The following is a 27,670-nucleotide window of genomic DNA, read 5'->3' as shown; positions in this document are numbered from 1 at the left end:
GAGATTCCTGTAGGAAGTCCAGGAGGCACTGTCTGAGGGGGGTGTGGTAAGGGGGGGTGTTTGAGCGGCCAAAGGGGGAGGGCCCACCAATGTTTCCGCCACTGCAGGTGACGGCAGAGACTTGGGACTGGCAAGGGGGTCTGGAGGACTTGTTAGATTTTAACACTCTGAGCCTGGGGGAGTTTGAATGGGTGGGAGGTAAAGCCCTCTACAACCTCTGCATTAAGGTTAGGAACATTAGGAGGCTTGATTACCAACAACGACGAGACGGCCTACAGGGAGGAGGTGAGGGCCCTCGGAGTGTGGTGTCAGGAAAATAACCTCACACTCAACGTCAACAAAACAAAGGAGATGATTGTGGACTTCAGGAAACAGCAGAGGGAGCACCCCCCTATCCACATCGACGGGACAGTAGTGGAGAAGGTGGAAAGTTTTAAGTTCCTCGGTGTACACCTCACGGACAAACTGAATTGGTCCACCCACACAGACAGCGTTGTGAAGAAGGCGCAGCAGCGCCTTTTCAACCTCAGGAGGCTGAAGAAATTCGGCTTGTCACCAAAAGCACTCACAAACTTCTACAGATGCACAATCGAGAGCATCCTGTCGGGCTGTATAACCGCCTGGTACGGCAACTGCTCCACCCACAACCGTAAGGCTCTCCAGAGGGTAGTGAGGTCTGCACAACGCATCACCGGGGGAAAACTACCCGCCCTCCAGGACACCTACACCACCCGATGTCACAGGAAGGCCATAAAGATCATCAAGGACAACAACCACCCGAGCCACTGCCTGTTCACCCCGCTATCATCCAGAAGGCGAGGTCAGTACAGGTGCATCAAAGCAGGGACCGAGAGACTGAAAAACAGCTTCTATCTCAAGGCCATCAGACTGTTAAACAGCCACCACTAACATTTAGTGGCCGCTGCCAACATACTGACTCAACTCCAGCCACTTTAATAATGGGAATTGATGGAAATTATGTAAAAATGTACCACTAGCCACTTTAAACAATGCCACTTAATATAATGTTTACATACCCTACATTACTCATCTCATATGTATATGTATATACTGTACTCTATACCATCTACTGCATCTTGCCTATGCCGTTCTGTACCATCACTCATTCATATATCTTTATGTACATATTCTTTATCCCTTTACACTTGTGTGTATAAGGTAGTAGTTGTGGAATTGTTAGGTTAGATTACTTGTTGGTTATTACTGCATTGTCGGAACTAGAAGCACAAGCATTTCGCTACACTCGCATTAACATCTGCTAACCATGTGTATGTGACAAATAAAATTTGATTTGATTTGAAAAAAGGAGCCTGACCGGAGTGAAGGCACATCAGTGGCAAGGGGTATGTGGTGCGGAGAGTATGGTGGGTTTTAGATGGAGGGGGCTCTACAAACTCCCAGTACCAAAGAGGTCAGGGGACCTCCCGTGGAGGGTTCTTCATGGAGCCCTGGCCACTAACAGCTGATTGGCACGGGTTGAACCGGGAATTGGGCAGGGGTGTCCTTTCTGTGTTATGAAAGAAACTGTGATTCATGTGTTTTCTGTGTGCGCCAGGTTAATGCCATTCATGTCTCTGTTGGAATGTCTGTGTGAGAAGTTGGGGGTGGTTTTTACTGTTGGGATGTGTATAATGGGGTACAGTTATTCGAAAAAGGAGAAGGCCAAATGTGTTTTGTTGAATTATCTGTTTGCTAAGGCGAAGTTGGCTATTTGGCTAACAAGGAGGAACAGGGTCAAAGGTGGAGGATAACAGATCCTTTACTACTATATAATGGGATGGTCTCTGCGCACCTTAGGGTTGAATTTGAGTTCTATAGAATGATAAAAAGTGTGGAGATGTTTCAGGAGATATGGTGTTTTGGCTGTCTGTATAGCTGGGGAAGATGTTTTGGATATACGGTTGTAGAAGTGATGAGTTTTCTGGGATATTGTGATGTTGTTTTGTATCGTGTGGTAGAGGGAAAGGTGAGTATGGTACATGCATGCAGTACAGGATATATTTTGGCGTTTTATTTTTAAGGGGGGGGTGGTGAGTTTATAAATGAAATGAGAATGTTTCATTCAAGAAAGACCAAAAGTCTCTTTCTCTCTATCTCTCTCTCTCATGAATTGATTTATGAATAATCTATTCCTCCATCTATTCAGGGAAGTGAGACCAATCAACTTTTTTTTTATCCTTCTAGTCTCCCTTGTCATCTTTGACATCCTTGCAGATAACATTTAAAATACCATTTAAGGTTACAATTCTTAAAAGCTAAAGGCTAATGATTGCATCTCATTTTCCAAGGAGAATAGCAGCTCAATATTCTTTATCAAACGTAAACGATTGTCGAAGATATTGTTTAATATTTTATTGGTGTCACGCCAGTCCTTGTGGTAACGTTTCATACCACTTTCCCTCAACTTAAAGGGAAACTTAACCTTTATACACTATTTGAGGTGTTTCCCTTCATGATTATGGGTGATGAGAGGGTTTTTCAGACATAATTATGTATTATAGCTGTATTTTTGTCATTTTCGTGCTGGGAGAGTTAGACCAGTGACGTCATTTTTTGATTGAGCCTGCTGTCTGATCTAAAAATGAATGGAGTCATGTTTTGTAGCAATTATTGGGGCCTTTCTGTTTCGACAATTTCATGATCACTCGAGTAGATATGGTTGTCCTTTTTCAACAGAGCCATTGGACTTGTCTCAACATTGTTCCTATCTGCCAGGACACTGCTGTGTAAACTCACCTCGGTCTCCATAGTAAATAAACTGTCTGGAAAACAAGCCATGACTACTTATTTGCTATATTGATGGACTAATCTAATATACTGTTTCATTAAAACATGTTTATTTGCCAGCAAATAAAAGTTGAAATGATAAACCAACTCCCTGCATCATTTGTTTTAGCAGTAAGACTGAATATAGTTATCCAAATACATTTCATGAATATCACAAGGAATTTATCAATTAGGGGGGTACTAAGCTGACATACCTATGTCAAACTATGGATAATTTAGAATATGTTGATTAAACATTTTAGGACCCCTTTAGGTACATAAAAAATAAATTGGGGATGAAATATGGAATTTGGTCTTTACTACTATACTCTAGAGAAAAGCATTGAATAACACATTAATTCATTGCAAAAATGACAGTAAAAAATCATAAGAAACAAGGTTTTTGAAGTACTTGTAGCATAATTCAAACCACCTGATTCCTGCTTACAAGCTAAAATTAAAGCAGGAAGCACCAGTGACTCGATCAATAAAAAAGTGGTCAGATGAAGCAGATGCTAAACCACAGGACTGTTTTGCTAGCACAGACTGGAATATTATCCGGGATTCCTCCAATGGCATTGAGGAGTACACCACATCAGTCATTGGCTTCATCAATAAGTGCATCGATGACGTCGTCCCAACAGTGATGTACGTACATACCCCAACCAGAAGTCATGGATTACAGGCAACATCCGCACCGAGCTAAAGGCTAGAGCTGCAGCTTTCAAGAAGTGGGACTCTAACCCAAAAGATTATAAGAAATCCCGCTATGCCCTCCGACGAACCATCAAACAGGCAAAGCGTCAACACAGGACATAGATTGAATCGTACTACACCGGCTCTGACGCTGTTCGGATGTGGCAGGGCTTGCAAACCATTACAGACTACAAAGGGAAGCACAGCCGAGAGCTGCCAAGTGACACGAGCCTACCAGATGAGCTAAACTACTTCTATGCTCGCTCCGAGGCAAATAATACTGAAACATGCATGAGAGCATCAACTGTTCCGGAAGACTGTGTGATCACGCTCTCCGCAGCCGATGTGAGTTAGACCTTTAACCTGTTTGGGCTGCAGCCCGACACCGGTACACTTATGACAACATCCAGCTCAAGTGCAGGGCGCGAAATTCAAAAGATATTTTTTTTTAAATATTTAACTTTCACACATTAACAAGTCCAATACAGCATATGAAAGGTACACATCTTGTGAATCAAGCCAACATGTCCGATTTTTAAAATGTTTTACAGGGAAGACACAATATGTAAATCTATTAGCTAACCACGTTAGCAAAAGACACCACTTTTCTTACTCCATCAGTTTTTTACTCCATCAGTAGCTATCACAAATTCGACCAAATAAAGATATAAATAGCCACTAACCAAGAAACAACTTCATCAGATGACAGTCTGATAACATATTTATTGTATAGCATATGTTTTGTTTCGAAAAATGTGCATATTTCAGGTATAAATCATAGTTTACATTGCAGCTACAGTCAGAAATTGCACCGAAAGCAGACAGAAAAATTACAGACACCAACGCCAAATAACTAAATACTCATCATAAAACATTTCTGAAAAATACATAGTGTACAGCAATTGAAAGACAGGCATCTTGTGATTCCAGACAATATTTCCGATTTATCAAGTGTTTTACAGCGAAAACACAATATAGCGTTATATTAGCGTAGCCACAATAGCCAGAAACACTTGGGCGCCGACGTCCAGTTCACATGCACGACAGATATTAGAAATAGCATCATAAAATGTTTCTTACTTTTGGTGATCTTCTGTCAGAATGTTGGACAAGGTGTCCTTTGTCCAGAACAGTCGTTGTTTGGATCTGGAACGGCAAATTTCCCTCTTGATTTAGCATGGGCACTTGCCAAGTGGCACGGATCTCTCCAACGTCAACAAAGTCAGAGAACGGAACACGGCAAAACTCCCGAAAAAATTTCAATAATCTGATTAAACTATATTGAAAAAACATACTTTACGATGATATGGTCACATGTATCAAATAAAATCTAAACCGGAGATGTTAGTCGTCCATAACGACAGCTAAACAGAAGGCAAATCCATGTCCCCTTTCGCGCGCTCCAGAAACAGGAAATGGACGGTCACGTCATACAAAGAGCTTTAATTCCACCTCAGACCAAGATAAACAACAAATTTCTTCTCTCACCGCCTCTTGACAACCAGGGGAAGGTGTATGAAGTGTACGTAGACTCTTACGTATCATGCCCATGTATAGGCAGGAAGTTGAACAGAGCATCGATTTCTGACATTCCACTTCCTGGTCAGGAAATGTGCTGCAGAATGAGTTCTGTTTCACTCAGAGAAATAATTCAAACGGTTTTAGAAACTAGAGAGTGTTTTCTATCCAATAGTAATAATAATATGCATATTGTACGAGCAAGAATTGAGTACGAGGCCGTTTGAAATGGGCACGATTTAACTGGCTACTCAATACTGCCCCTTGCAGCCATAAGAAGTTAATTAAACAGGTCAACATTCAAAAGACCGCAGAGCCAGACGGAATACCAGGGCGTGTACTCCGAGCATGTGCTGACCAACTGGCAAGTATCTTCACTGACATTTTCAACCTCCCTGTCCGAGTCTGTAATACCAACATGTTTCAAGCAGACCACCATAGTGCCTGAGCCCAAGAACACTAAGGTCACCTGCCTAAATGACTACCAACCCGTAGCACTCATGTCTGTAGCCATGAAGTGCTTTGAAAGGCTGATCAAGGCTCACATCAACACTATTATCCCAGAAACCCTAGACCCACTCCAATTTGCATACCGCCCCAACAGATCCACTGATGATGCAATCTCTATTGCACTCCACACTGCCCTTTCCCATCTGGACAAGGGGAACACCTATATTAGAATGCTAGTAATTGACTACAGCTCAGCGTTCAACACCATAGTGCCCTCAAAGCTCATCAGTAAGCTGAGGACTCTGGTACTAAACACCACCCTATGCAACTGTATCCTGGACTTCCTGATGGGCCGCCCCCCATGTGGTAAGGGTAGGCAACAACACATCCGCCACGTTGATCTTCAACACAGGGGCCCCTCAGGGGTGTGTGCTCCGTCCCCTCCTGTACTCCCTGTTCACTCTTGACTGCACGGCCAGGCATGACTCCATCACCATCATTACGTTTGCTGATGACACAGCAGTGGTAGGCCTGATCAACCGACAACGACGAGGCAGCCTATAGGGAGGTCAGAGACCTGGCCGTGTGGTGCCAGGACAACAACCTCTCCGTCAACGTGATCAAGACAAAGGAGATGATTGTGGACTACAAGGAAAAGATGACCTAGCATGCCCCCATTCTCATCAACGGTTCTGTAGTGGAGCATGTTGAGAGCTTCAAGTTCCTTGGTGTCCACATCACCAACAAACTAACATGGTCCACACAAAGACATGGTCCACACAAAGACAGTCGACAAAACCTATTCCCCCTCAGGAGACTGAAAGGATTTGGCATGGGTCCTCAGATCCTGAAAATGTTCTACAGCTGCACCATCAAGGGCATCCTGAATGGTTGCATCACTGCCTGCTATGGCAACTGCTCAGCCTCTGACCGCAAAGCACTAGAGAGGGTAGTGCGTACGGCCCAGCACATCACTGGGGCCAAGCTTCCTGCCATCCAGGACCTCTATACCAGGTGGTGTCAGAGAAAGGCCCTAAAAATTGTCAAAGACTCCAGCCACCCTAGTCATAGACTGTTCTCTCTGCTACCGCACGGCAAGTGGTGCCCGAGCGCCAAGTCTAGTCCAAGAGGCTTCTAAACAGCTTCTACCCCCAAGCAATAAGACTCCTGAACCTCAATCAAATGGCCACCCAGACTATTTGCATTGCCATTGCCCCCCCCTCTTTTACAATGCTGCTACTCTCTGTTGTTGTCATCTATGCATAGTCACTTTAATAACGTGTATATACACTGCTCAAAAAAATAAAGGGAACACTTAAACAACACAATGTAACTCCAAGTCAATCACACTTCTGTGAAATCAAACTGTCCACTTAGGAAGCAACACTGATTGACAATAAATTTCACATGCTGTTGTGCAAATGGAATAGACAACAGGTGGAAATTATAGGCAATTAGCAAGACACCCCCAATAAAGGAGTGGTTCTGCAGGTGGTGACCACAGACCACTTCTTAGTTCCTATGCTTCCTGGCTGATGTTTTGGTCACTTTTGAATGCTGGCTGATGTTTTGGTCACTTTTGAATTTTGCTTTCACTCTAGTGGTAGCATGAGACGGAGTCTACAACCCACACACGTGGCTCAGGTAGTGCAGCTCTTCCAGGAAGGCACATCAATGCAAGCTGTGGCAAGAAGGTTTGCTGTGTCTGTCAGCGTAGTGTCCAGAGCATGGAGGCGCTACCAGGAGACAGGCCAGTACAACAGGAGACGTGGAGGAGGCCGTAGGAGGGCAACAACCCAGCAGCAGGACCGCTACCTCCGCCTTTGTGCAAGGAGGAGCAGGAGGAGCACTGCCACAGCCCTGCAAAATGACCTCCAGCAGGCCACAAATGTGCATGTGTCTGCTCAAACGGTCAGAAACAGACTCCATGAGGGTGGTATGAGGGCCCGACGTCCACAGATGGGAGTTGTGCTTACAGCCCAACACTGTGCAGGACGTTTGGCATTTGCCAGAGAACACCAAGATTGGCAAATTCGCCACTGGCGCCCTGTGCTCTTCACAGATGAAAGCAGGTTCACACTGAGCACATGTGACAGACGTGACAGAGTCTGGAGACGCCGTGGAGAACGTTCTGCTGCCTGCAACATCCTCCAGCATGACCGGTTTGGCGGTGGGTCAGTCATGGTGTGGGGTGGCATTTCTTTGGGGGGCCTCACAGCCCTCCATGTGCTCGCCAGAGGTAGCCTGACTGCCATTAGGTACCGAGATGAGATCCTCAGACCCCTTGTGAGACCATATGCTGGTGCGGTTGGCCCTGGGTTCCTCCTAATGCAAGACAATGCTAGACCTCATGTGGCTGGAGTGTGTCAGCAGTTCTTGCAAGAGGAAGGCATTGATGCTATGGACTGGCCCGCCCGTTCCCCAGACCTGAATCCAATTGAGCACATCTGGGACATCATGTCACGCTCCATCCACCAACGCCACGTTGCACCACAGACTGTCCAGGAGTTGGCGGATGCTTTAGTCCAGGTCTGGGAGGAGATCCCTCAGGAGACCATCCGCCACCTCATCAGAAGCATGCCCAGGCATTGTAGGGAGGTCATACAGGCACGTGGAGGCCACACACACTACTGAGCCTCATGTTGACTTGTTTTAAGGACATTACATCAAAGTTTGATCAGCCTGTAGTGTGGTTTTTCACTTTAATTTTGAGTGTGACTCCAAATCCAGACCTCCATGGGTTGATAAATTTGATTTCCATTGATCATTTTTGTGTGATTTTGTTGTCAGCACATTCAACTATGTAAAGAAAAAAGTATTTAATAAGAATATTTCATTCATTCAGATCTAGGATGTGTTATTTTACTGTTCCCTTTATTTTTTTGAGCAGTGTATTACCTCAAGTAGCCACCCTTTGCCTTGATGACAGCTTTGCACACTCGCTCAAACCAGCTTCATAAGGAATGCTATTTCAACAGTCTTGAAAGAGTTTTCCGGCAACTGAGTTAGGAAGGAAGTCTGTATCTTATTGGGTGTATTGATACACCATCCAAAGGGTAATTAATAACTTCACCATGCTCAATGGGATATGCATTTTACCCATCTACCAATAGGTGCCCTTTGTGAGGCATTGGAAAACCTTCCTGGTCTTTGAGGTTCAACCTGTGTTTGAAATTCACTGCTCAACCTAGAACCTTGCAGATAATTGTTTAGGGTACAGAGATAAGGTAGTCATTAAGAAATCATGTTGAACATATTATTGTACACAGCGCAACTTATTATGTGACTTGTTTAGCACATTTTTACAACAACTTGTTTAGTTGTTCACATTGAATCAAATTTCTGACTTTGACATTATGGGTATGGACATTATGGGGTATCGTGTTTAGGCTAGTGCCCAAAAATATACATTTAATACATTTTAAATTCAGGCTGTAACACAACAAAATGTGGGAAAAGTAAAAGGTTCTGAATACTGTATGAAGGCACTGCATGTTGCAGACAGATGCATCACCATGGAAACACGCACTTCAGGTCTACTTGAATGAGGCAGGTTAAAATCTGGACGTGCCTTTGGCAAAAATGAATTGGCAACATAGAAACTGTTAATTAGCTACCTGATGCTAAGGTGTAACTGCAGCAGTATAAAAAAGCACACATAATATTCTGATTGCAACAGGAAGTTAACACATACTTTTAATTTCTGTGAGATGTTGAGTTTATTAAATTGTTGTTACATTGGCCTACAGCAAGAGCAATAAAGAGTAAATTACAATTTGTCATAAGCACATACAACCTCATTATAACGTCTTAGTATCATCTCATAATGATCCCAAGTGTTGCATACATATTGGATCATTCTGTCTTGTACTTGGCTGCTTGCTTGCTGTGTTAACTTCTTAAAGCGTATTTAGTCCCATGAAAAACCAGGACAATCCTTTCAACAACGAAGATGTGAAAGGTAAGATAAATTAACTATACAGTACATTCATTTAGCCCAAAAGCAGTTAGTGTTGCTGTTTCGAAAAGTCAATAGATACGACTCAGTGGATTTTAGAGGGAAGAGCAGTGACAGGTTCAGTTGTTGTCCTCTCTCTCGCTCGCTCTCTCTCTCTCTGTCTCTGTGCTGCTGCAACACTTTGATGGACCCTGTCAGTATATACCGCTGAAGGATTTGGGTCAGATGTAAGACACTCTCTCTCTAAGAGCTTTCTGTGTAAGCTTCCAGGGCACAACACCATCTAGTATATCTCATTATACTGTGCCGTACATGCCATGGACTTTTCTGTGATATCATATAAGGGTTATATCATGGCTTGTAACTGCAGTCAAATAGTATTATAAAACAGGGTTACTTGCATAACCTTGGTTCTATGTGAATATGAGTGAGATGTCTCACTTTGCTCTAGCGGATCACTAACTTGAAGAAAGGATGGGTAGGCTTATTATGACCATCGAGCAACCCAAAGTTTGTGTGTTCGAATCTCATCACGGACAACTTTCGCTTTTTAGCTAATTAAAAACTTTGCAAATACTTTGCATGTTAGCTAACCCTTCCCCTAACCTTAACCCTTTAACCTAACTCTTAACTTTAACCTTAACCCTAATCTTAACCCCTAACCATAACCCCTAGCCTAGCTAACGTTAACCATCTAGCTAACGATAGACACAACAAAAAGGAATTCGTGACATATCAGATGTTTAGCAAATTTGTAACATATTGTACGAATTTAAATTTGTAACGTATCATATTAATTGTAATTAGTAACATATCATACGAAATGAATACTAACCATACAAAACATAACATATCATAGTAATTCTTTAGAGTCTAAGACATTGGTGGAAGTGGTGGGGGGGAGTGCTAAACTGACATATGGAATTGTTCTAATATGGTCATACTATGGATCATTTAGCTATTTGAATTTTTGGACCCCTTTAGGTATCTCCAAAAAATATACCAAAAATATTTGATAAAATATTGATTTTGGCCCTGACTACTAAAGCCCATAGCAACTCATTGGAAAAAGGACAGTCAAAAGGTTTATTGTGCAAAGCTGTCATCAAGGCAAAGGGTGGCTACTTTGAAGAATCTAAAATATAAATATATTTTGATTTGTTGAACACTTTTTTGGTTACTACAGGATTTGAATAAGTAAGTGTGTCCAAACTTTTGAATTGTACTGTACGTATATATTTTACACATATTTAACCCTTTTTTTGGCAGGCACAAAACTACCTTCATACTTCCATTTGCTTTTTTAAACCGGTACCGTTACATTCAGATGAGTCTCGTGACACTTGAAAACCATTGTGTTCGTGAGAATCTACCCTTTCCACATTAGTTTGTAGACTAGACGGTTCGGACACTACAAACAGAAGTTGACACATTATTAACAGACCGACTTTAGTTGAGTCCCCTGACACTAGTGGGGGTCGTAGAGCAAAATGGAGAAGACAGATTTTTGGGATGTCTCATGATCTGACAAACACCGCTCTAGCTCTGCCACCTTTCGCTGCAGTTGAGGAAGTGTGACACTGGTGGATGCAGTGGATTGAGATGCATCCAGTGCAAAAAAAACATACTTATTTTGGTGGGGATTTATTTGGGGATTGACGCATCAAGCGACTCTAGGGGGCTAAATTTTACGTCTACCTCTGAATCCATGTTACATTTTAAGGTCAACCCTGTTAAAACTTCTCACGAGTCACAAACCCGGATCCGGGATCCCCCCCATCAAAAAAGCTGACTAGCATAGCCTAGCCTAACGCCACAGGGATATAATATAATTTTCATGAAATCACAAGTCCAATACAGCAAATGAAAGATAAACATCTTGTGAATCCAGCCACCATTTCCGATTTTTAAAATGTTTTACAGCGAAAACACAATATGTATTTCTATTAGCTAACCACAATAGCAAAAGACTCAACCGCATATTTTCACCATTTTTCTACCGCATAGGTAGCTATCACAAAACCGACCAAATAGAGATATAATTAGTCACTAACCAAGAAACAACTTCATCAGATGACAGTCTTATAACATGTTATACAATAAATCTATGTTTTGTTCGAAAAATTTGCATATTTCAGGTATAAATCATAGTTTTACATTGCAGCTACCATCACAAATAGCACCGAAGCAGCAAGAATAATTACAGAGAGCAACGTGAAATACCTAAATACTCATCATAAAACATTTATGAAAAATACATGGTGTACAGCAAAGGAAAGATAAACATCTTGTGAATCCAGCCAATATTTACAGCGAAAACACAATATAGCATTATATTAGCTTACCACAATACCAAAACACACAACCGCATTCATTCACCGCAAAGGTAGCGATCACAAAAAAACAGCAAAAGATATAAAATTATTCACTAACCTTGACAAACTTCATCAGATGACAGTCCTATAACATCAGGTTATACAATACACTTATGTTTTGTTCGAAAATGTGCATATTTGAGCTGAAATCCGTGGTTATACATTGTGAAAACGTAGCAACTTTTTCCCAGAATCTCCAGATATATTTCTGACACACCTAATCTGACCAAATAACTCATTATAAACTTTACTAAAAAATACATGTTGTACAGCAAATGAAAGATACACTAGTTCTTAATGCAACCGCTGTGTTAGATTTTTAAAAATAACTTTAGTACGACATACAGCTTACGTTATAGCGAGACAGCGCCCGCAATGAGGGCGGAAAATAGGAATAAACATTTTCCACAGAAATACGAAATAACATCATAAATGGTTCCTACTTTTGCTGAGCTTCCATCAGAATCTTGTACAAGGAGTCCTTTGTCCAGAATAAATCGTTGTTTGGTTTTAGAATGTCCTCTTCTCCTTCAAATTAGCAACCAAAGCTAGCCAAGTGGCGCAAAGTTGTCCATCTTCACCAAACGCAGAGAACGGAAAACGCCAAAACTCCCGATAAACGTTCAATAATCTGATAAAACTATATTGAAAAAACATACTTTACGATGATATTATCACATGTATCAAATAAAATCAAAGCCGGAAATATTAGCCGTCTATACCGAAAGCTTTTCAGAAGGCAATCCAGGGTTCCTTCCCGCGCCTTGCTGGACAAAGGAAATTTAGGGTCACGTCATTCCAAGAGCTCTTGTTCGACCTCAGATCAAGCTAGACACCCCATTCCACCTCCCACTGCCTGTTGACATCTAGTGGAAGGCGTATGAAGTGCATGTATATCCATAGATTTCAAGCAAATGAATAGGAAGGCCCTGGAACAGAGCCTCGATTTCAGATTTTCCACTTCCTGACAGGAAGTTTGCTGCAAAATTAGTTATGTTTTACTCACAGATATAATTCAAACGGTTTTAGAAACTTGAGAGTGTTTTCTATCCAATAGTAATAATAATATGCATATTGTACGAGTAAGAATAGAGCACGAGGCAGTTTAATTTGGGCACGATTTTTTACAAAGTGAAAAAAGTGCCCCCCTATTTTAACTGAACTCTTGTGATTTGTGGCGGAAAACTGAGCAGGTCGAGCATAGCACGTCAACCCTGTCACCCATTGAGAGACAAGCTAGAAATGTTTTAACAATTACATTTGTTGTGGTGAAGCTTGCATTCAATTGCACCTCCCTGTTGAACACAACAAGCTTCCATTCCCCCAGTAACAAGGGAATTTATGCAATGGTGAGATCTTAGTTTGGTCGGGACATATAGGCTCTTTCCCAGAAGATATATCTGAACTAGTCTTCATGTCATCTTTCATTGATTTCATTCATTTACTGTATGCCATCATATAAATTGCACATATGTTTGACTCAGAAGGGACAAGGCCAGTTGAAATCCCAGCACACCATCTCAAGGTCTTCTATGTGAAAAGTTTATGTTACCTGACACATACAGGGCCTTCGGAAAGTATTCCGACCCCTTGACTTTCTCCACATTTTATTCTAAAATATATATTTTTAATTATCAGCAATCTACACACAATGCCTCATAATTAAAAAGTAACACCAGGTTTTTAGAAATAAAAAAACAGAAATACCTTATTTACTTGAAGTTTCTACAAATTGATTGGAGTCCATCTGTGGTAAATACAATTGATTGGACATGGTTTGGAAAGGCACACACCTGTCTATATTAGGTCCCACAGTTGACAGTGCATGTCAGAGCAAGAACCAAACCATGCGGTCGCAGGAATTGTCCGTAGAGCTCCGAGACAGGATTATGTCGAGGCACAGATCTGGGGAAGGGTACTAAAACATTTCTGCAGCATCGAAGATCCCCAAGAACAGTGGCCTCCATCATTGTTAAACGGAAGGAGTTTGGAACCACCAAGACTTCCTAGAGATGGCTGCCCGGCCAAACTGAGCAATTGGGGGAGAAGGGCCTTGGTCAGGGAGGAGACCAATAACGAGATGGTCACTCTGACAGAGCTCTAGACTTCCTCTGTGGAGATGGGAGAACCTTCCAGAAGGATAACCATCTCTGCAGCACTCCACCAATCAGGCCTTTATGGTAGAGTGGCCAGACGGAAGCCACTCCTCAGTAAAAGGCACATGACAGCCCGCTTGGAGTTTGCCAAAAGGCACCTAAGACTCTCAGACCCTGAGAAACAAGATTCTCTTGTCTGATGAAACCAAGATTGAACTCTTTCTACTGAATGCCAAGTGTTTCATCTGGAGGAAACATGGCACTATTCGTACGGTGAAGCATGGCGGTGGCAGCATCATGCTGTGGGGATGTCTTTCAGCGGCAGGGACTGGGAGACTAGTCAGGATCAAGGCAAAGATGAACGGAGCAAAGTACAGAGAGATCCTTGATGAAAACCTGCTCCAGAGCGCTCAGGACTTCAGACTGGGGCGAAGGTTCACCTTCCATCAGGACAACGACCTTAAGCACACAGCCAAGACAGAGCCTGGACTTGAACCCGAACAAACATGAAAAAAGCTGTGCAACAACGCTCCCCATCCAACCTGACAGAGAGGATCTGCAGAGACAAACTCTCCAAATAAAGGTGTGCCAAGCTTGTATTGTCATACCCAAGAAGACTTGAGGCTGTAATCGCTGCCAAAAATGCTTCAACAAAGTACTGAGTAAAGGGTCTGAATACTTATGTAAATGTGATATTTCAGTTTTTCATTGTGTGCACTTGCACTTTGCCAACCCCATGAAATATTTTATAGAAACATGTAAGGACCGCTAAAACAAAATATGCATTTTTGAAATTAGTGAAACAGTTTTAAACCACTTTATGACAATTTTTTCTCTATTCAAGGCTGAGAACAGAAGGCAACAATACAAATGGCTCCTTTGACAACAGTACTGCAAGGACATGCACATTGTCCCATCAGTAAAGCGATGTGTACAGTTATGTATCCTACCGGTTTTGGGATCAACAGAGAAATATGGTTGTCCTTGGAGAATACTGTAGACAACTCGGGCACTATTTCCATATGTGGGGTCATCAGCGTCCGTTGCAGTAACTTGATATACCGAAGTACCTGGAAAGAAGAAAAATAATCAAAATTAGGCTTAAACATTGTTTTGGATACTTTTGTTTTCATGAATGTATATGTGTACCCTCATCGTGTGCCTTTTTTTATCGATGGTAATAAGAAATGTTATATATTTGAAACTCATTATGTAGCATTATTTCTAAACACAGAGAATGGTTACCTTTGGGATTTGTTTATTGACCAAAACCTCAGAGAAATGTTGCTTTTTGTGCAATGTAATCTAAGCATGAAGTCATTTTTATAATCAATTGAGTCAAATGCAATCTTTTTTCTCATTTCCTAGTAGTACATAGTACTGCGTAGTAAACATTACAAATAATTTGTATTTTAATGCAAATCTAAGACAAAACATCTTCCCTGTTACAACTTCCAAGTTGTTAAATAAAATATGTTTCCATTAATGATAGCCTACCACAGTACAGTAACTTGCTCAACAGAAGGACTATAATTGCTTTTGTGATCTATGTTTTTTCTCTAATAGTTCAGCCCAGATGGTGAATGGTTTTCTCCTCTTACAACCCTGGTCACATATCTCATATTATTGTTACCCCTAGCTTGTCCCTGCTTACTTGTATTACCTAGCATTGGTTTCAATCCATCGATACTATCTGCTGTTGACTTATTGCAGGGACCACAATACATTTAATGCAGTTTTGAGAGCTCAAGTTGGCCGTCTGAAATGGGATTACAACAGACCAGGGGTCTGTTCTATTCATTTTAAGTGAAAATCGGAAAATCAACCCCACACAGCAAAAAGAGAACCGTCCTCCCTCTGTCAATTAATCATTACTACCACATATTTTGTTTCCCAAAGTTTCCCCAAACTCTTCTTTAATGGATGGCAATGTTTGTTTGGGAAACAATTCTGGTTCATGGGGTAGTTTATCGACTGAGCACATTGTATTTGGAATCTGCCTAGCGGAATAGTCACAACAGGCATTAAACAATTGCATGGCTACAAATTGAATGATGTTTCAGATTACCACCAGTTTTTTTTGTAGATTACGACATAATATCAAATGTGGTGCAGCAACGGGATCTATATTTGCCTCACCTTAAAACTATTCTATAGCCCTTTGTTGTCCAAACCTGGAACAAGCGTATTATCAAAGTTTTGTGAGAGCAGTAAGTGCTGAGGCGATGTTTCCTGAAGATTTCAGACTGATGATTGTCTTAGAAGACAGAAGGGGTAATCCTAGTGCAACCGACAGGTAGAAATGTACATTTTAATACCCTTGTAAAACGACATCTCGTTTTCATTAGTGGAGGTTCCCCAGAGGAGGAAGTGAACTTCATAAAAATACAAATGGTAAAACATTTAAAAAGGGATCCTTTTTAGATAAAACTAGACTTAATATATTCACGTCACCAAACATTTTTTAAAACACACTGTTTTGCAATGAAGGTCTACAGTAGCCTCAACAGCACTGTGTCATAGCACCATGGTGTAGCCGGAGGACAGCTAGTTTCCGTCCTCCTCTGGGTACATTGAATTTAATACAAAACCTGGGAGGCTCATGGTTCTCACCCCCTTCCATAGTCTTACACAGTAATTATGACAACTTCCGGAGTACGTCCTCCAACCTATCAGAGCTCTTGCAGCATGAATTGACATGTTGTCCACCCAATCAAAGGATCAGAGAACAAATCTTGTACCGAAAGCACAAGCTACAGCTAGCTAGCACTGCAGTGCATAAAATGTGGTGAGTAGTTGACTCAAAGAGAGAGAAAGACGATAGTTGAACAGTTTGAACAAATACATGTCTTTCAAATGAATGAGAAGCAAGAGAAAGATTGTATTTTTTTCAGTTTTACTTACTTAGCTAGCAAATGCAGCTTACTAGTTTAACTATTCAAACACCCTGCTCAAACAGAGGGATGCTATGTTAGCTAGCTGGCTATCTAACACAACACTGGAACTCTTCCAAGTCAAGGTAAGCTTTTGGTCTTATAAATGTATTACCGGTGTAAGTGCTAAACTGCTTCCTGACTGTCCACTGTAATGTTACTGAATGAATGTAGTGGGTTTACCTACTCGTTAGTTCTATTAGCTATGTTCACTATGACGTTACTTTAGCTAATATGGTGACAATGGTGTCGGCTGTGTGTAGCGGTTATGATATGGTTTGGCATGGAAAGGTTTTTTCGCCTGGTCACATACCGCTGATGTGTTGTGCATTGAAGTCTACAAGCGACGGGAAAAGGTGAGAGGAAAATAACACATAGATACGCAAAGGAATACAAATTGGCTGATATAAAAGTGGTTGAATGGAATATAAATGACAGTCATCCAATATGTTGTAATAGAAATAAGGCCATGCTCATGAAAAAAAATGCATCGTTCACAAAATTACTTTCTCCTTGCCAGGTCCTGTTTAGTAGCATTGATCTGTATTTTATGTTGGGTGACAGCAAATGTAGGAATCCCCATTTCTCATTTGGTAAGGGTTTAGATTAAGGAATCGGTAGAGGATTGAAATGTGTGTTCCATCTTTCATACTGAGGACTTGAATTCTATTGAATTCTAAACGTTCTAGAACAGAACAAATAGAATTGAACAATACAACCAATGAATGTCAGAGTTCCATAATTATTGGATAAAAACACCCTCAGATTTTACACCTATTTAACAACAAGATTCCAGCCAGCTGTGGAGAGAGAGAGAGAAACACAGTGAGAGAGACAAACACAACGAGAGAGTGAGAGAAACACAGTGAGAGAGACAAACACAACTAGAGAGTGAGAGAGAAACACAGCAAGAGAGGAATAGAAACCCAGCGAGAGAGAGAGAAACCCAGGGAGAGAGAGAGAGAAACACAGCGAGAAAGAGAGAGAAAGAGAGAAACATGGCGAGAGAGAGAGAGAGAAACCCAGGGAGAGAGAGAGAAACACAGCGAGAAAGAGAGAGAAAGAGAGAAACACGGCGAGAGAGAGAGAGAAACCCAGCGAGAAAGAAACACGGCGAGAGAGAGAAACATGCGAGAGAGAGAGAGAGAAACACAGCGAGAGAAAGAGAAACAGCGAGTAGACATAAACACAGTGAGAGAGAAACACACACAGAGAGAGATAGAGAGAGAAGAACACAGCGGGAGAGAGAGAGAAACAATTAAGAGAAGGAGAGAAACACAGCGAGAGAGAGAAACCCAGTGAGAGAGCACGAGAGAGAGAAACACAGCGAGAGAGAGAGAGAAACACAGAGAGAAAAGTATAGTGAGAGAGAGAGAGAGAGAGAACCACATAGAGAAAGAGAGAGAAACTCTGCGAGAGTAAGAGAGAGAGAAAAGTATAGTGAGAGAGAGAGACTGCTGAGAGACCACTGCACAACAGCAGCACCTGAGACGGAGCTGAATTTCCAGACAAAATGTAAAAAACACTTATTAAAGGTTTCAAAGACCTCTCTGATGAGAGTAGGCTACCCGTCCTGTTGGGGGAGGACGCAGAGAGCTGTGGGTTGGCAGTGCACTACATTGCTGCCTGCCATAAGTTGAGGGACAGTGTCTGACAGACCAATCAACCTGCACATGTACTCTACTGTATGCTTATTGTTATTGTTGAATGTATGGTTATTTTGACACTTGGTTATTGTTGTTACTGTTGTCCCGTTGACAACTTTGATTCTCATTTTATATTGTAAATATCCAATATAAGCTTTGGCAATATGTACATTGTTACGTCATGCCAAAAAAGCAAATTGAATCAATTTAATTGAGAGAGAACCACAGAGAGAGAGAGAAACACAGCAGGAGAGAGAAAGACAGCAGGAGAGAGAAACCCAGCGAGAGAGAAAGAAACACACCAAGAGAGATAGAAACACAGCAAGAAAGAGAAAGAAACACAGCGACAGAGAGAGAAACACAGTGAGAGAGAGAGAAACACAGTGAGAGAGAGAGAAACACAGCGAGAGAGAGAGAAACACAGCAAGAGAGAGAGAGAGACAGAAACACAGCGAGAGAGAGAAAAAAAACGCGAGAGGGAGAGAAACATAGCGAGAGAAAGAGAGAAACACAGAAAGAGAGAGAAACATGCAAGAGAGAGAGAAACACAGTGATAGAGAGCGAGAGAAACGCTGCGAGAGAGAGAGAGAGAGAGAGAAACATAGCGTGAGAGAGAAACACAGAGAGAGAAACACAGTGATAGAGAGCGAGAGAAACGCTGCGCGAGAGAGAGAGAGAAACATAGCGTGAGAGAGAAACACAGAGAGAGAGAGAAACACAGCGGGAGAGTTAAACACAGAGAAAGACAGAGAGAGAAACACAACGAGAGAGAAAGAGAGAGTGAGAGTGAAACAAAGCACGAGAGAGAGAAACCCAGCGAGAGAGAGAAAGAGTAACACAGCGAGAGAGACAGAAACACTGTGAAAGAGAAAATATTCTGAGAGAAGTCATGCAGAAGAACGGATCCTGACTTGTTATTTGGTTGTTTGGAGCGAGATTGACACGATGAAATTAGCAAAAAATGTATAGGTAATCAAATTGTACAACTGAAGACCAACACAGGAGGAAAAGATTGACAGAGAGTGAGTAAAAAGACCAATCTTCATCGTGGTAGCTAGCCAAATTCAAATCTGTCAGCTAGCCTACCATCTAGCTCCAACTGTTTACTGGTGGTAACCATAGCAACATGGCCACTGAGGCAGCGCTAGCAGCGCTAGCAGCACCAGCAGCAGCAGAGACTGAGAGACTTTCCCCCCTTTTTTTTGAATAACCAGCAAAAATCAAATCAGAGAACGGAAGAATCAATTTAAAAACACAATTCTGAGGGAGAACCCAGAAACTTTGTTTGCCGACTGCTCACAAAACAGGACTGTTACAAACCTGTTATTTTACACATTCCACACTACTGCGTGGCATACAGCTGTAACCAGGCATTTCAGCTATACCACAAAGAAAGGCATCTGCAAGGGAAGGCAAATCCACATTTTTGAGGACAGCGATAAGGACCAGGAAAACAGGTTTCTGACGGTAAACATGTACCAGAACGGCACTGTCATGGTCCAGGGCAGTGAGGCTGCACTCAGCTCTTTTGTGCAGGACTTCCCCACCCTAAGGAAGATAGCAGAAAGCAAAAAAGTCAAGGACAGCACCCCGACCTCTCCCCTCACCTCAGGTACCCCAACAGCAGCACTATCCTCCCCCCTGCCTACCTGCCTACAACCACCAGAGCCAAGACCACACTACCATCAGCCTGCTGAGAGACAGGCTGGCTCTGTTAGAAGTATGGGTTACTGAGCTGAAGGAGCAGCCCCTCAGCTACACCACCTCGAGCCCAGACACAGAGCTTCTACAGGACCAGATTAACCAGTGCAGGACCCAGCTGAAGAACTATGTCCAGGAGCTGAGAGAGAGCCTTACCACAGTGCTTGAGGAGGTAAAGGCCACCATCAAGAGAGAGCTGGTGCAGGTACAGGAGGAGATGGCAAAGGAGGGTGCTAAAGCACAGAGAACAGACTATAGAGACTCCTAGAGAGAAGCTGCAGCCCCTCACCACCCCTAACAACCCCACTGACCCACCTTTACCCACAATCCCCCCCATACCGACAACACTTTACCCACACCCCCAGTCAACAAGGAGGCTCACATGGGGACACCTACTACAGAGAGAAGCTCTCTGGCCCCCCCTGACACACCCCCACACATCCCTCCATGTACACAGGCCCTGTGTACTCCAGCCCCCGATGTAAACACACTATTCTGGTAAAACCCACTGAGGTGGCCATCCTCATTGACTCAAATGGGAAATTCATCCAAGAAGATAAACTCTTCCCCCAACACAAGGTGTTAAAATTATGGTGCCCAAAAACACAGGATGCACTCCACATCCTGTCCCAGCCTGACTTTGGCACACCAGGCCACATTATTATTCACACCGGCACCAACAACCTGCGAGAGGAACAGGAGAGAGTAGGCAGTCTGGTCAACAGAGTAGCAGAGAGGGCCTCTGAGTGGTTCCCCAACTCCCACATCACCATCTCCACTCTGCTGCCCCGCAAAGAGTTCCGTACCACTCAGAAAGTCAATGCTGACATCACCAGAGGTTGTGGCCTACTCCCGAACGTACACGTTGCTCACCACCCAACAATCACCCCAGAGCATCTGCACAACCACTCCCACCTGAGGAAGCAGACAGTAGGGATGTTTGCCAAGTCTCTAAAGGACGTGGCACTTGGTAGACAAATACCCCATGCCGCACTGGACCACCCAGAGTCCCCTACCAGACCACTGCACCACCAAGGGGCCCCAGGCCTCTTCAACGCCACACCAGATCCAGCGCAGCCCACAGGCTACACCCACCACCAGAGCATCACCACTTCCATCGGCTTAGCCAGACCGGACCGGGCCCAGCCTACTACCCCGCACCAGACCACCACCCCTACCAGACCAGAGAGGAAGCCCCACGGCCCAGATCTGGCCCTCCTCCACTCCACAGGGCCCAACAGCAGGACCAGCGCAGCTCGTCAGAGGACAGGAGAGCCCTGTAGGATTGAGTGAGATTTAACAGCTCCTCCAATACATCTGCATTAAACACACACGGACGCATGCATGCACGCACACACACACACACACACACACACACACACACACACACACACACACACACACACAGACACACACACACACACACACACACACACACACACACACACACACACACACACACACACACACACACACACACACACACACAGACACACACACAGACACACACACAGACACACACACACACACCCACACACCTATTGTACTAGAATAAACTTGTTCAACGAATAGGAAAATGTATATAACAGAAAAAATGTTCGCTGTTATCCTGTTTATCTCACTCTTAACAACTTATTAGTTAGTAGTTACTGTATTTCTGACTGCTATTCTTTCTTTTCGCAACATGAAATCACTATCAGTTAGCATGTGGAACATTCAGGCCCTAAACTCATCAACCTTTGGACTGAAGAGTTTAGCACTGGAGTTCAACAAAAATCTTAAAGATGTTGACGTCATCATTCTACAGGAGACATGGTGTAAGGCTGAGATTGTCACTCACTGTCCCACAGGCTACAGAGAGGTAATTGTGCCATCACAGAAACACAGCTCTGTGAATAGAGGCAGAGACTCTGGAGGACTGATCATTTGGTCCAAATCCGAACTACAAAATTGAATTGGCAAATATCACATTTGGTTAAACCTCTTCAGGCTGCAGGGTGAATATTGAAAAAACTGGAAAATATGCGCACATTTTCAAACGGCCTCTTAAGAAATTTTTGATATTCCAATATGCATATATTTACTATTATTGGATAGAAAACAGTCTATAGTTTCTAAAAACGTTTGAATTATTTCTCTAAGTTGAACAGAACTATTTTTACAGCCCATTTCCTATCCAGAATTGAGATTTCCAAAATGCGATGTCTCTCTTTAAGACCTTGTCTATAAAAGGTCATGACACTTAGGACCGTAGAAACATGTCATACGCCTTCATCTGGGTGTAATGCGGAAGTGAGAGTTGAAAGGAGTCGAATATCTCTTCCAGGGACTGAATAGTACATCTTCTTGTGAGACCTGCGCAGTTAAAAAAAATTTCCGGGCGGGAGGCAGAATCTGGACTCGGCTCCTGGAAGACGCTCGATAAAGGTGAATATGATCTCTGGCTACGATATTATTTGATACATGTCACAAAATCATCCTAAAGTATGTTTTTTCAATATACTTTAATTATATTATTGCAATTTATTCTGGACTTTAGACGTGATGCTTTGGAAGAATTTTTTGAAGAAGGAGAGGTTAGCGCCGCACGGCCATTGTGCTTGCTAAACCAAGAGGGAAATAGTTGGTTCTGGAACCCAACTAAAGACTGTACTGGACAATGGACCCCGTTACAACATTCTGATGGAATATCAACAAAGATAAGGACCCAATTTGGGATGCTTTTTCATATATCTGTCGAACTGTGCTATGCTAGCGCTTGACTAGAATCAATGCTGCCGTATGCTAGCTAATGTTGTTAGCTAATATAACGATATATTGTGTTTTCGCTGTAAAACACTTCAAAAATCGGAAATATTGGCTCTATTCACACGATATCTGTCTTTCATTAGCTATCCACCATATGTTTTTCTGAAATGTTTTATGAGGTGTAATTAGTAGTTGACGTTGGTGTCTGTATTTTCTCTGGCTACTCCCGTGTGATTTCAGACTGTAGCTATGCTGTAGCAATGATGGGAGCAGTAATGTAAAACTGATTTATAGCTAAAATATGCACATTTTATGAACAAAACATAGATTTATTGTGTAACATGTTATAGGACTGTCATCTGAGGTAGTTTTTTCTAGGTTCTTTAGGTTGGGTCTAGGTTATTTAGGCTGGCTTGTGCATGCTACTTGAATCATAATTCATACATCATAATCATAATCATACGTGTCTGTCCACTTTTTTATTTGGTGGTGAGCTAACATAAATATATGTGGTGTTTTCTCTGTAAAACATTTAAAAAATCGGACATGTTGGCTGGATTGACAAGATGTTTATCTTTCAAATGCTGTATTGGACTTGTTAATATGTGAAAGTTAAATATTTTTAAAAAATAGATTTTGAATTTCGCGCCCTACAATTGAGTTGGATGTTGTACCGATATCGGGACAGCCCGCCTAACAGGTTAAAACTGAAAAAAGAACCTGTACTGACAGAAAAAGATGTGTTCCTTTGCGCAATATATATCCCCCCTCAGAATCCCCAAATTATTCAGAGGAGATCTTCCCCACCCTTGAGGAAGAGACGTGCCATTTCCAGGCCCAGGGAAATGTGCTCATCTGTGGGGACAAAAATGCGCGCACAGGAACACTACCTGATCTAACGAGCACACGAGGGGACAGCTTTATTACAGGCCATACTGTTTCTAACTGTCTTAATCTCCCCCATAGAAACAACAGTGACAGCACCGTCAACAAAAACGGAAGGGGTCTTTTGCAGCTCTGTAGAAGCCTGGGTCTGTACTTTGTCAATGGTCGGTTACGGGGGAACTCTCTGGGGAGATTCACCTACTGCTCACCTCTTGGCCACAGTACAGTAGACTATATGATCACAGACATTGAGCCTTTCTCTCTCAGCTCATTCACTGTCAAGCCACTAACACCTCTGTCTGATCACAGCCAAATTACGATGTTCCTCAAAAGAACAGACATGGAAACAACCACACATTCACAGCCCAGTAAGCTGTACAACATCAGAAATTCATACAGATGGGCCCAAAACAGCACAGAAGAATACCAGAAAGCAACCTGGAACCAAAATATCCAAACACTCTTAGATAACTTTCTGGATACCACATTCACTCACATTAAAGAAGGCATCAATCTAGCAGTACAAAACATCAACTACATATTCAGGCAAACGGCAAAAGAAGCACAATTGAAATTGATAAAAAACAAAACAAAAAATATCACAGATGACAACTGGTTTGATGCAGATTGTAAAATTATAAGGAAAAAACTTAGAACACTATCCAACCAAAACCACAGAGACCCAAATAATGGTGAATTACGCCTTCATTACTGTGAGACTTTAAAACTCTATAAACGTACACTCAGAACCAGAAAATCACAGTACAACAGCAAACAACTTCTGGCAAAATTGGAAAAAACTAAAAAAATCTAAACAAGAGGAATTAGCGATACAAAATGGTGACATATGGACAACCCATTTTAAAACACTCTACAACGCCGTTCAAATTGACACAAACGCAGAACAACGCCAAATTCATGAGAAGTTGAATGGATCAAAATCCACTGGACTCCCCAATTACTGACCAGGAGCTCTATAAGAAACTTCAGGCTCTCAAATTTAAAAAAACATGCGGAACTGATGGCATCCTAAATGAGATGCTCAAACTCACTAGTGCAACATTTCAATTGGCTATATTAAAACTGTTTAATTTGATCCTGACTGTAGGTTATTTCCCTGACATCTGGAATCAAGGACTCATAACCCCAATCTTTAAGAACGGAGACAAATTTGACCCTAACAATTACAGAGGCATTTGTGTGAACAGTAACCTGGGGAAGGGTTTCTGTAGTATCATAAATATAAGAGTTCTAAACTTTGGATTTATACCAAAACACAAAGCACAACTGATCATATTTATACCCTACACACCCTGATAGATAAACATGTCCACCAAAATGATACCAAAATATACACTTGATTTATCGACTTCCCAAAATAATTTGATTCTATTTGGCATACAGGACTGTCCTACAAAGTTATTGAAAGTGGTGTAGGGGGTAAAACATATGACTTAATTAAATCAATGTATACTGGCAATACGTGCAGCATTAAAATTGGCAAGAAAATAACATAATTCTTTAACCAGGGGCGGGGCCTTAGTCAGGGTTGCAATCTGAGCCCTGCACTCTTCAAAATTTACATCAACGAACAGGCCACTATTCTAGAAAAATCCTCAGCCCCTGGTGTTAGTCTCCACAATTCAGAAGTTAAATGCTTACTCTTCGCAGATGACCTATGCCTGCTGTCACCCACAGCACATGGCCTGGGCCCTGGCAGTAAACCCCAAAAATACTAAAATAATGATTTTCCAGAGAAGATCCAGATCTCAGGGAATTAGACCAAAGTTCTCAATTGGTACAACATATATAGAGTACTGCACACACTACAATTACTTAGGTTTAAAAATAAGCTCAACTGGACACCTTAATGAGGCAGTTAATGCATTGAGAGAGAAATCACGCAGGGCATTCTACGCCATTAAAAAGCTAATTCAAATTGAAATACCCATTCAAATTTGGCTAAAACTAATTGAATATGTCATTGAACAAATTGGACTTTATGGCAGCGAGGTGTGGGGCCCACTTGCAAAACAAGATTTCATCAAATGGGACAAACACCCCATTGAAAGCGTACATGCAGAGTTCTGTAAGATTCTCCTACATGTCCAGAGGAAAACTACAAACAATGCATGCAGGGCAGAATTAGGCCAATATCCACTAATAATAACAACTAAAAAAAGAGCAATTAAGTTTTGGAAACATTTAAAATACAGTGACCCCCTCTCATATCATTACCAAGCCCTGCAATGCCAAGAGCATAGCAAAGAAAAGAGTCCCCTCATCCAGCTGGTCCTGGGGCTGAGTTCAAAAACAGTTCTACTAACACACGTAAGCCTCAGGACCAGAACATCCAATAAATCAGAATAAACCAAATTACTACACAGTCAAAACAAAACTACATTGCTTATTGGGAAACACAAGCACAAACACAAAGCAAAATGCAGTGCTATCTGGCCCTAAATCGACAGTACATCGTGGCTAACTATTTGACCATGGTTACTAATCAAAACCTTAGAAAAACCTTGACAAAGTACAGGCTCAGCGAGCACAGCCTTGCCATTGAGAAGGGTAGACACAGGAAAACCTGGCTCCCTGTAGAGAAAAGGCTGTGCAACCACTGCACAACAGCAGAACCTGAGACAGAGCTGCATTTCCTGACAAAATGTGAAAAATATAAAACAATTAGAGAGTGTAGTTTCCCCAAATTTGAAACACTTATTAAAGGTTTCAAAGACCTCTCTGATGAGAGTAGGCTACCTGTCCTGTTGGGGGAGGACTCAGAGAGCTGTGGGTTGGCAGCGCACTACATTGCTGCCAGCCGTAAGTTGAGGGACAGTGTCTGACAGACCAATCAATCTGCACATGTACTATACTGAATGGTTATTGTTATTGTTCAATGTATGGTTATTTTGACCCTTGGTTATTGTTGTTACTGTTGTCCCGTTGACAATTTTGATTCTCATTTTTATATTGTAAATAAGATTTGGCAATATGTACATTGTTACGTCATGCCAATAAAGCAAATTGAATTGAATTGAAAGATAGCGAGAGAGAGAGAGAAACAGTGTGAGAGAGAAACACAGCGATATAGAGAGAGAAACACAGCGAGAGAGAGAAACACAGAGAGGGAAACAAAGTGAGAGAGAGACATAGCGAAAAGAGAAACAGTGAGAGAGAGAATGAGAGAAACAAAACGAGAGAGCATGATAGAGAAACACAGCGAGAGAGAAATACAGCGAGAGAGAAACACAGCGATAGAGAGAGAAATACAGCGAGAGAAACAAAGCGAGAGAGAGAAACACAGAGAAAGAGAGAGAAACAAAGTGAGAGAGAGAAACATAGCGAGAGAGAGAAACATAGCGAGAGAGAGAAACACAGAGAGAGAGAGAAACACAGCCGGAGAGAGAAACCCAGCGAGAGAAAGAGAGAGAAACACAGCAAGAGAAACACAGCGAGAGAGACAAACTGAACGAGAAAGCACGAGAGAGTGAGAAACACAGCGAGAGAGAGAACCACAGCAAGAGAGAGCAACACAGCCAGAGGTAGAGAAACACAACCAGAGATAGAGAAACACAACCAGATATAGAGAAACACAGCAAGAGAGAGAAACACAGTGAGAGAGAGAGAAAAAGACAGCGAGAGAGAGAAAAACACAGCGAGAGAGAGAAAAACACAGCGAGAGAGAGAAAAAGACAGCGAGAGAGAGAGAGTGAAACATAGTGAGTGAGTGAAACATAGTGAGTGAGAGAAACACAGCGCGAGAGAGAGAAACAAAGCAAGAGAAAGAGAGAGAGAAACAATGAGAGAGAGAGAAACACAGAGAGGGAGAGAAACACAGCGGGAGAGAGAAACAAAGAGAGAGAGAGAGAGAAAC

General features: G+C 42.2%; 1 protein-coding gene across 1 annotated transcript in view; it reads right to left on the bottom strand.

The window, feature by feature from the left end:
- Nucleotides 1-27,670, bottom strand: part of LOC120050702 (cadherin-18-like) — a 144,000-nt gene that overhangs the window by 79,284 nt on the left and 37,046 nt on the right. Inside the window, exon 3 of the mRNA XM_038997273.1 lies at nucleotides 14,831-14,950. Coding sequence (XP_038853201.1) covers nucleotides 14,831-14,950 — 120 coding nt within the window. The remainder of the gene's footprint in view (nucleotides 1-14,830; nucleotides 14,951-27,670) is intronic.

Source organism: Salvelinus namaycush, chromosome 7, assembly GCF_016432855.1.
Source record: "Salvelinus namaycush isolate Seneca chromosome 7, SaNama_1.0, whole genome shotgun sequence".
NCBI lineage: Eukaryota > Metazoa > Chordata > Actinopteri > Salmoniformes > Salmonidae > Salvelinus > Salvelinus namaycush.
Note: the sequence above shows the minus strand (reverse complement) of the source record. Positions and strands in the feature narration are given on the sequence as shown.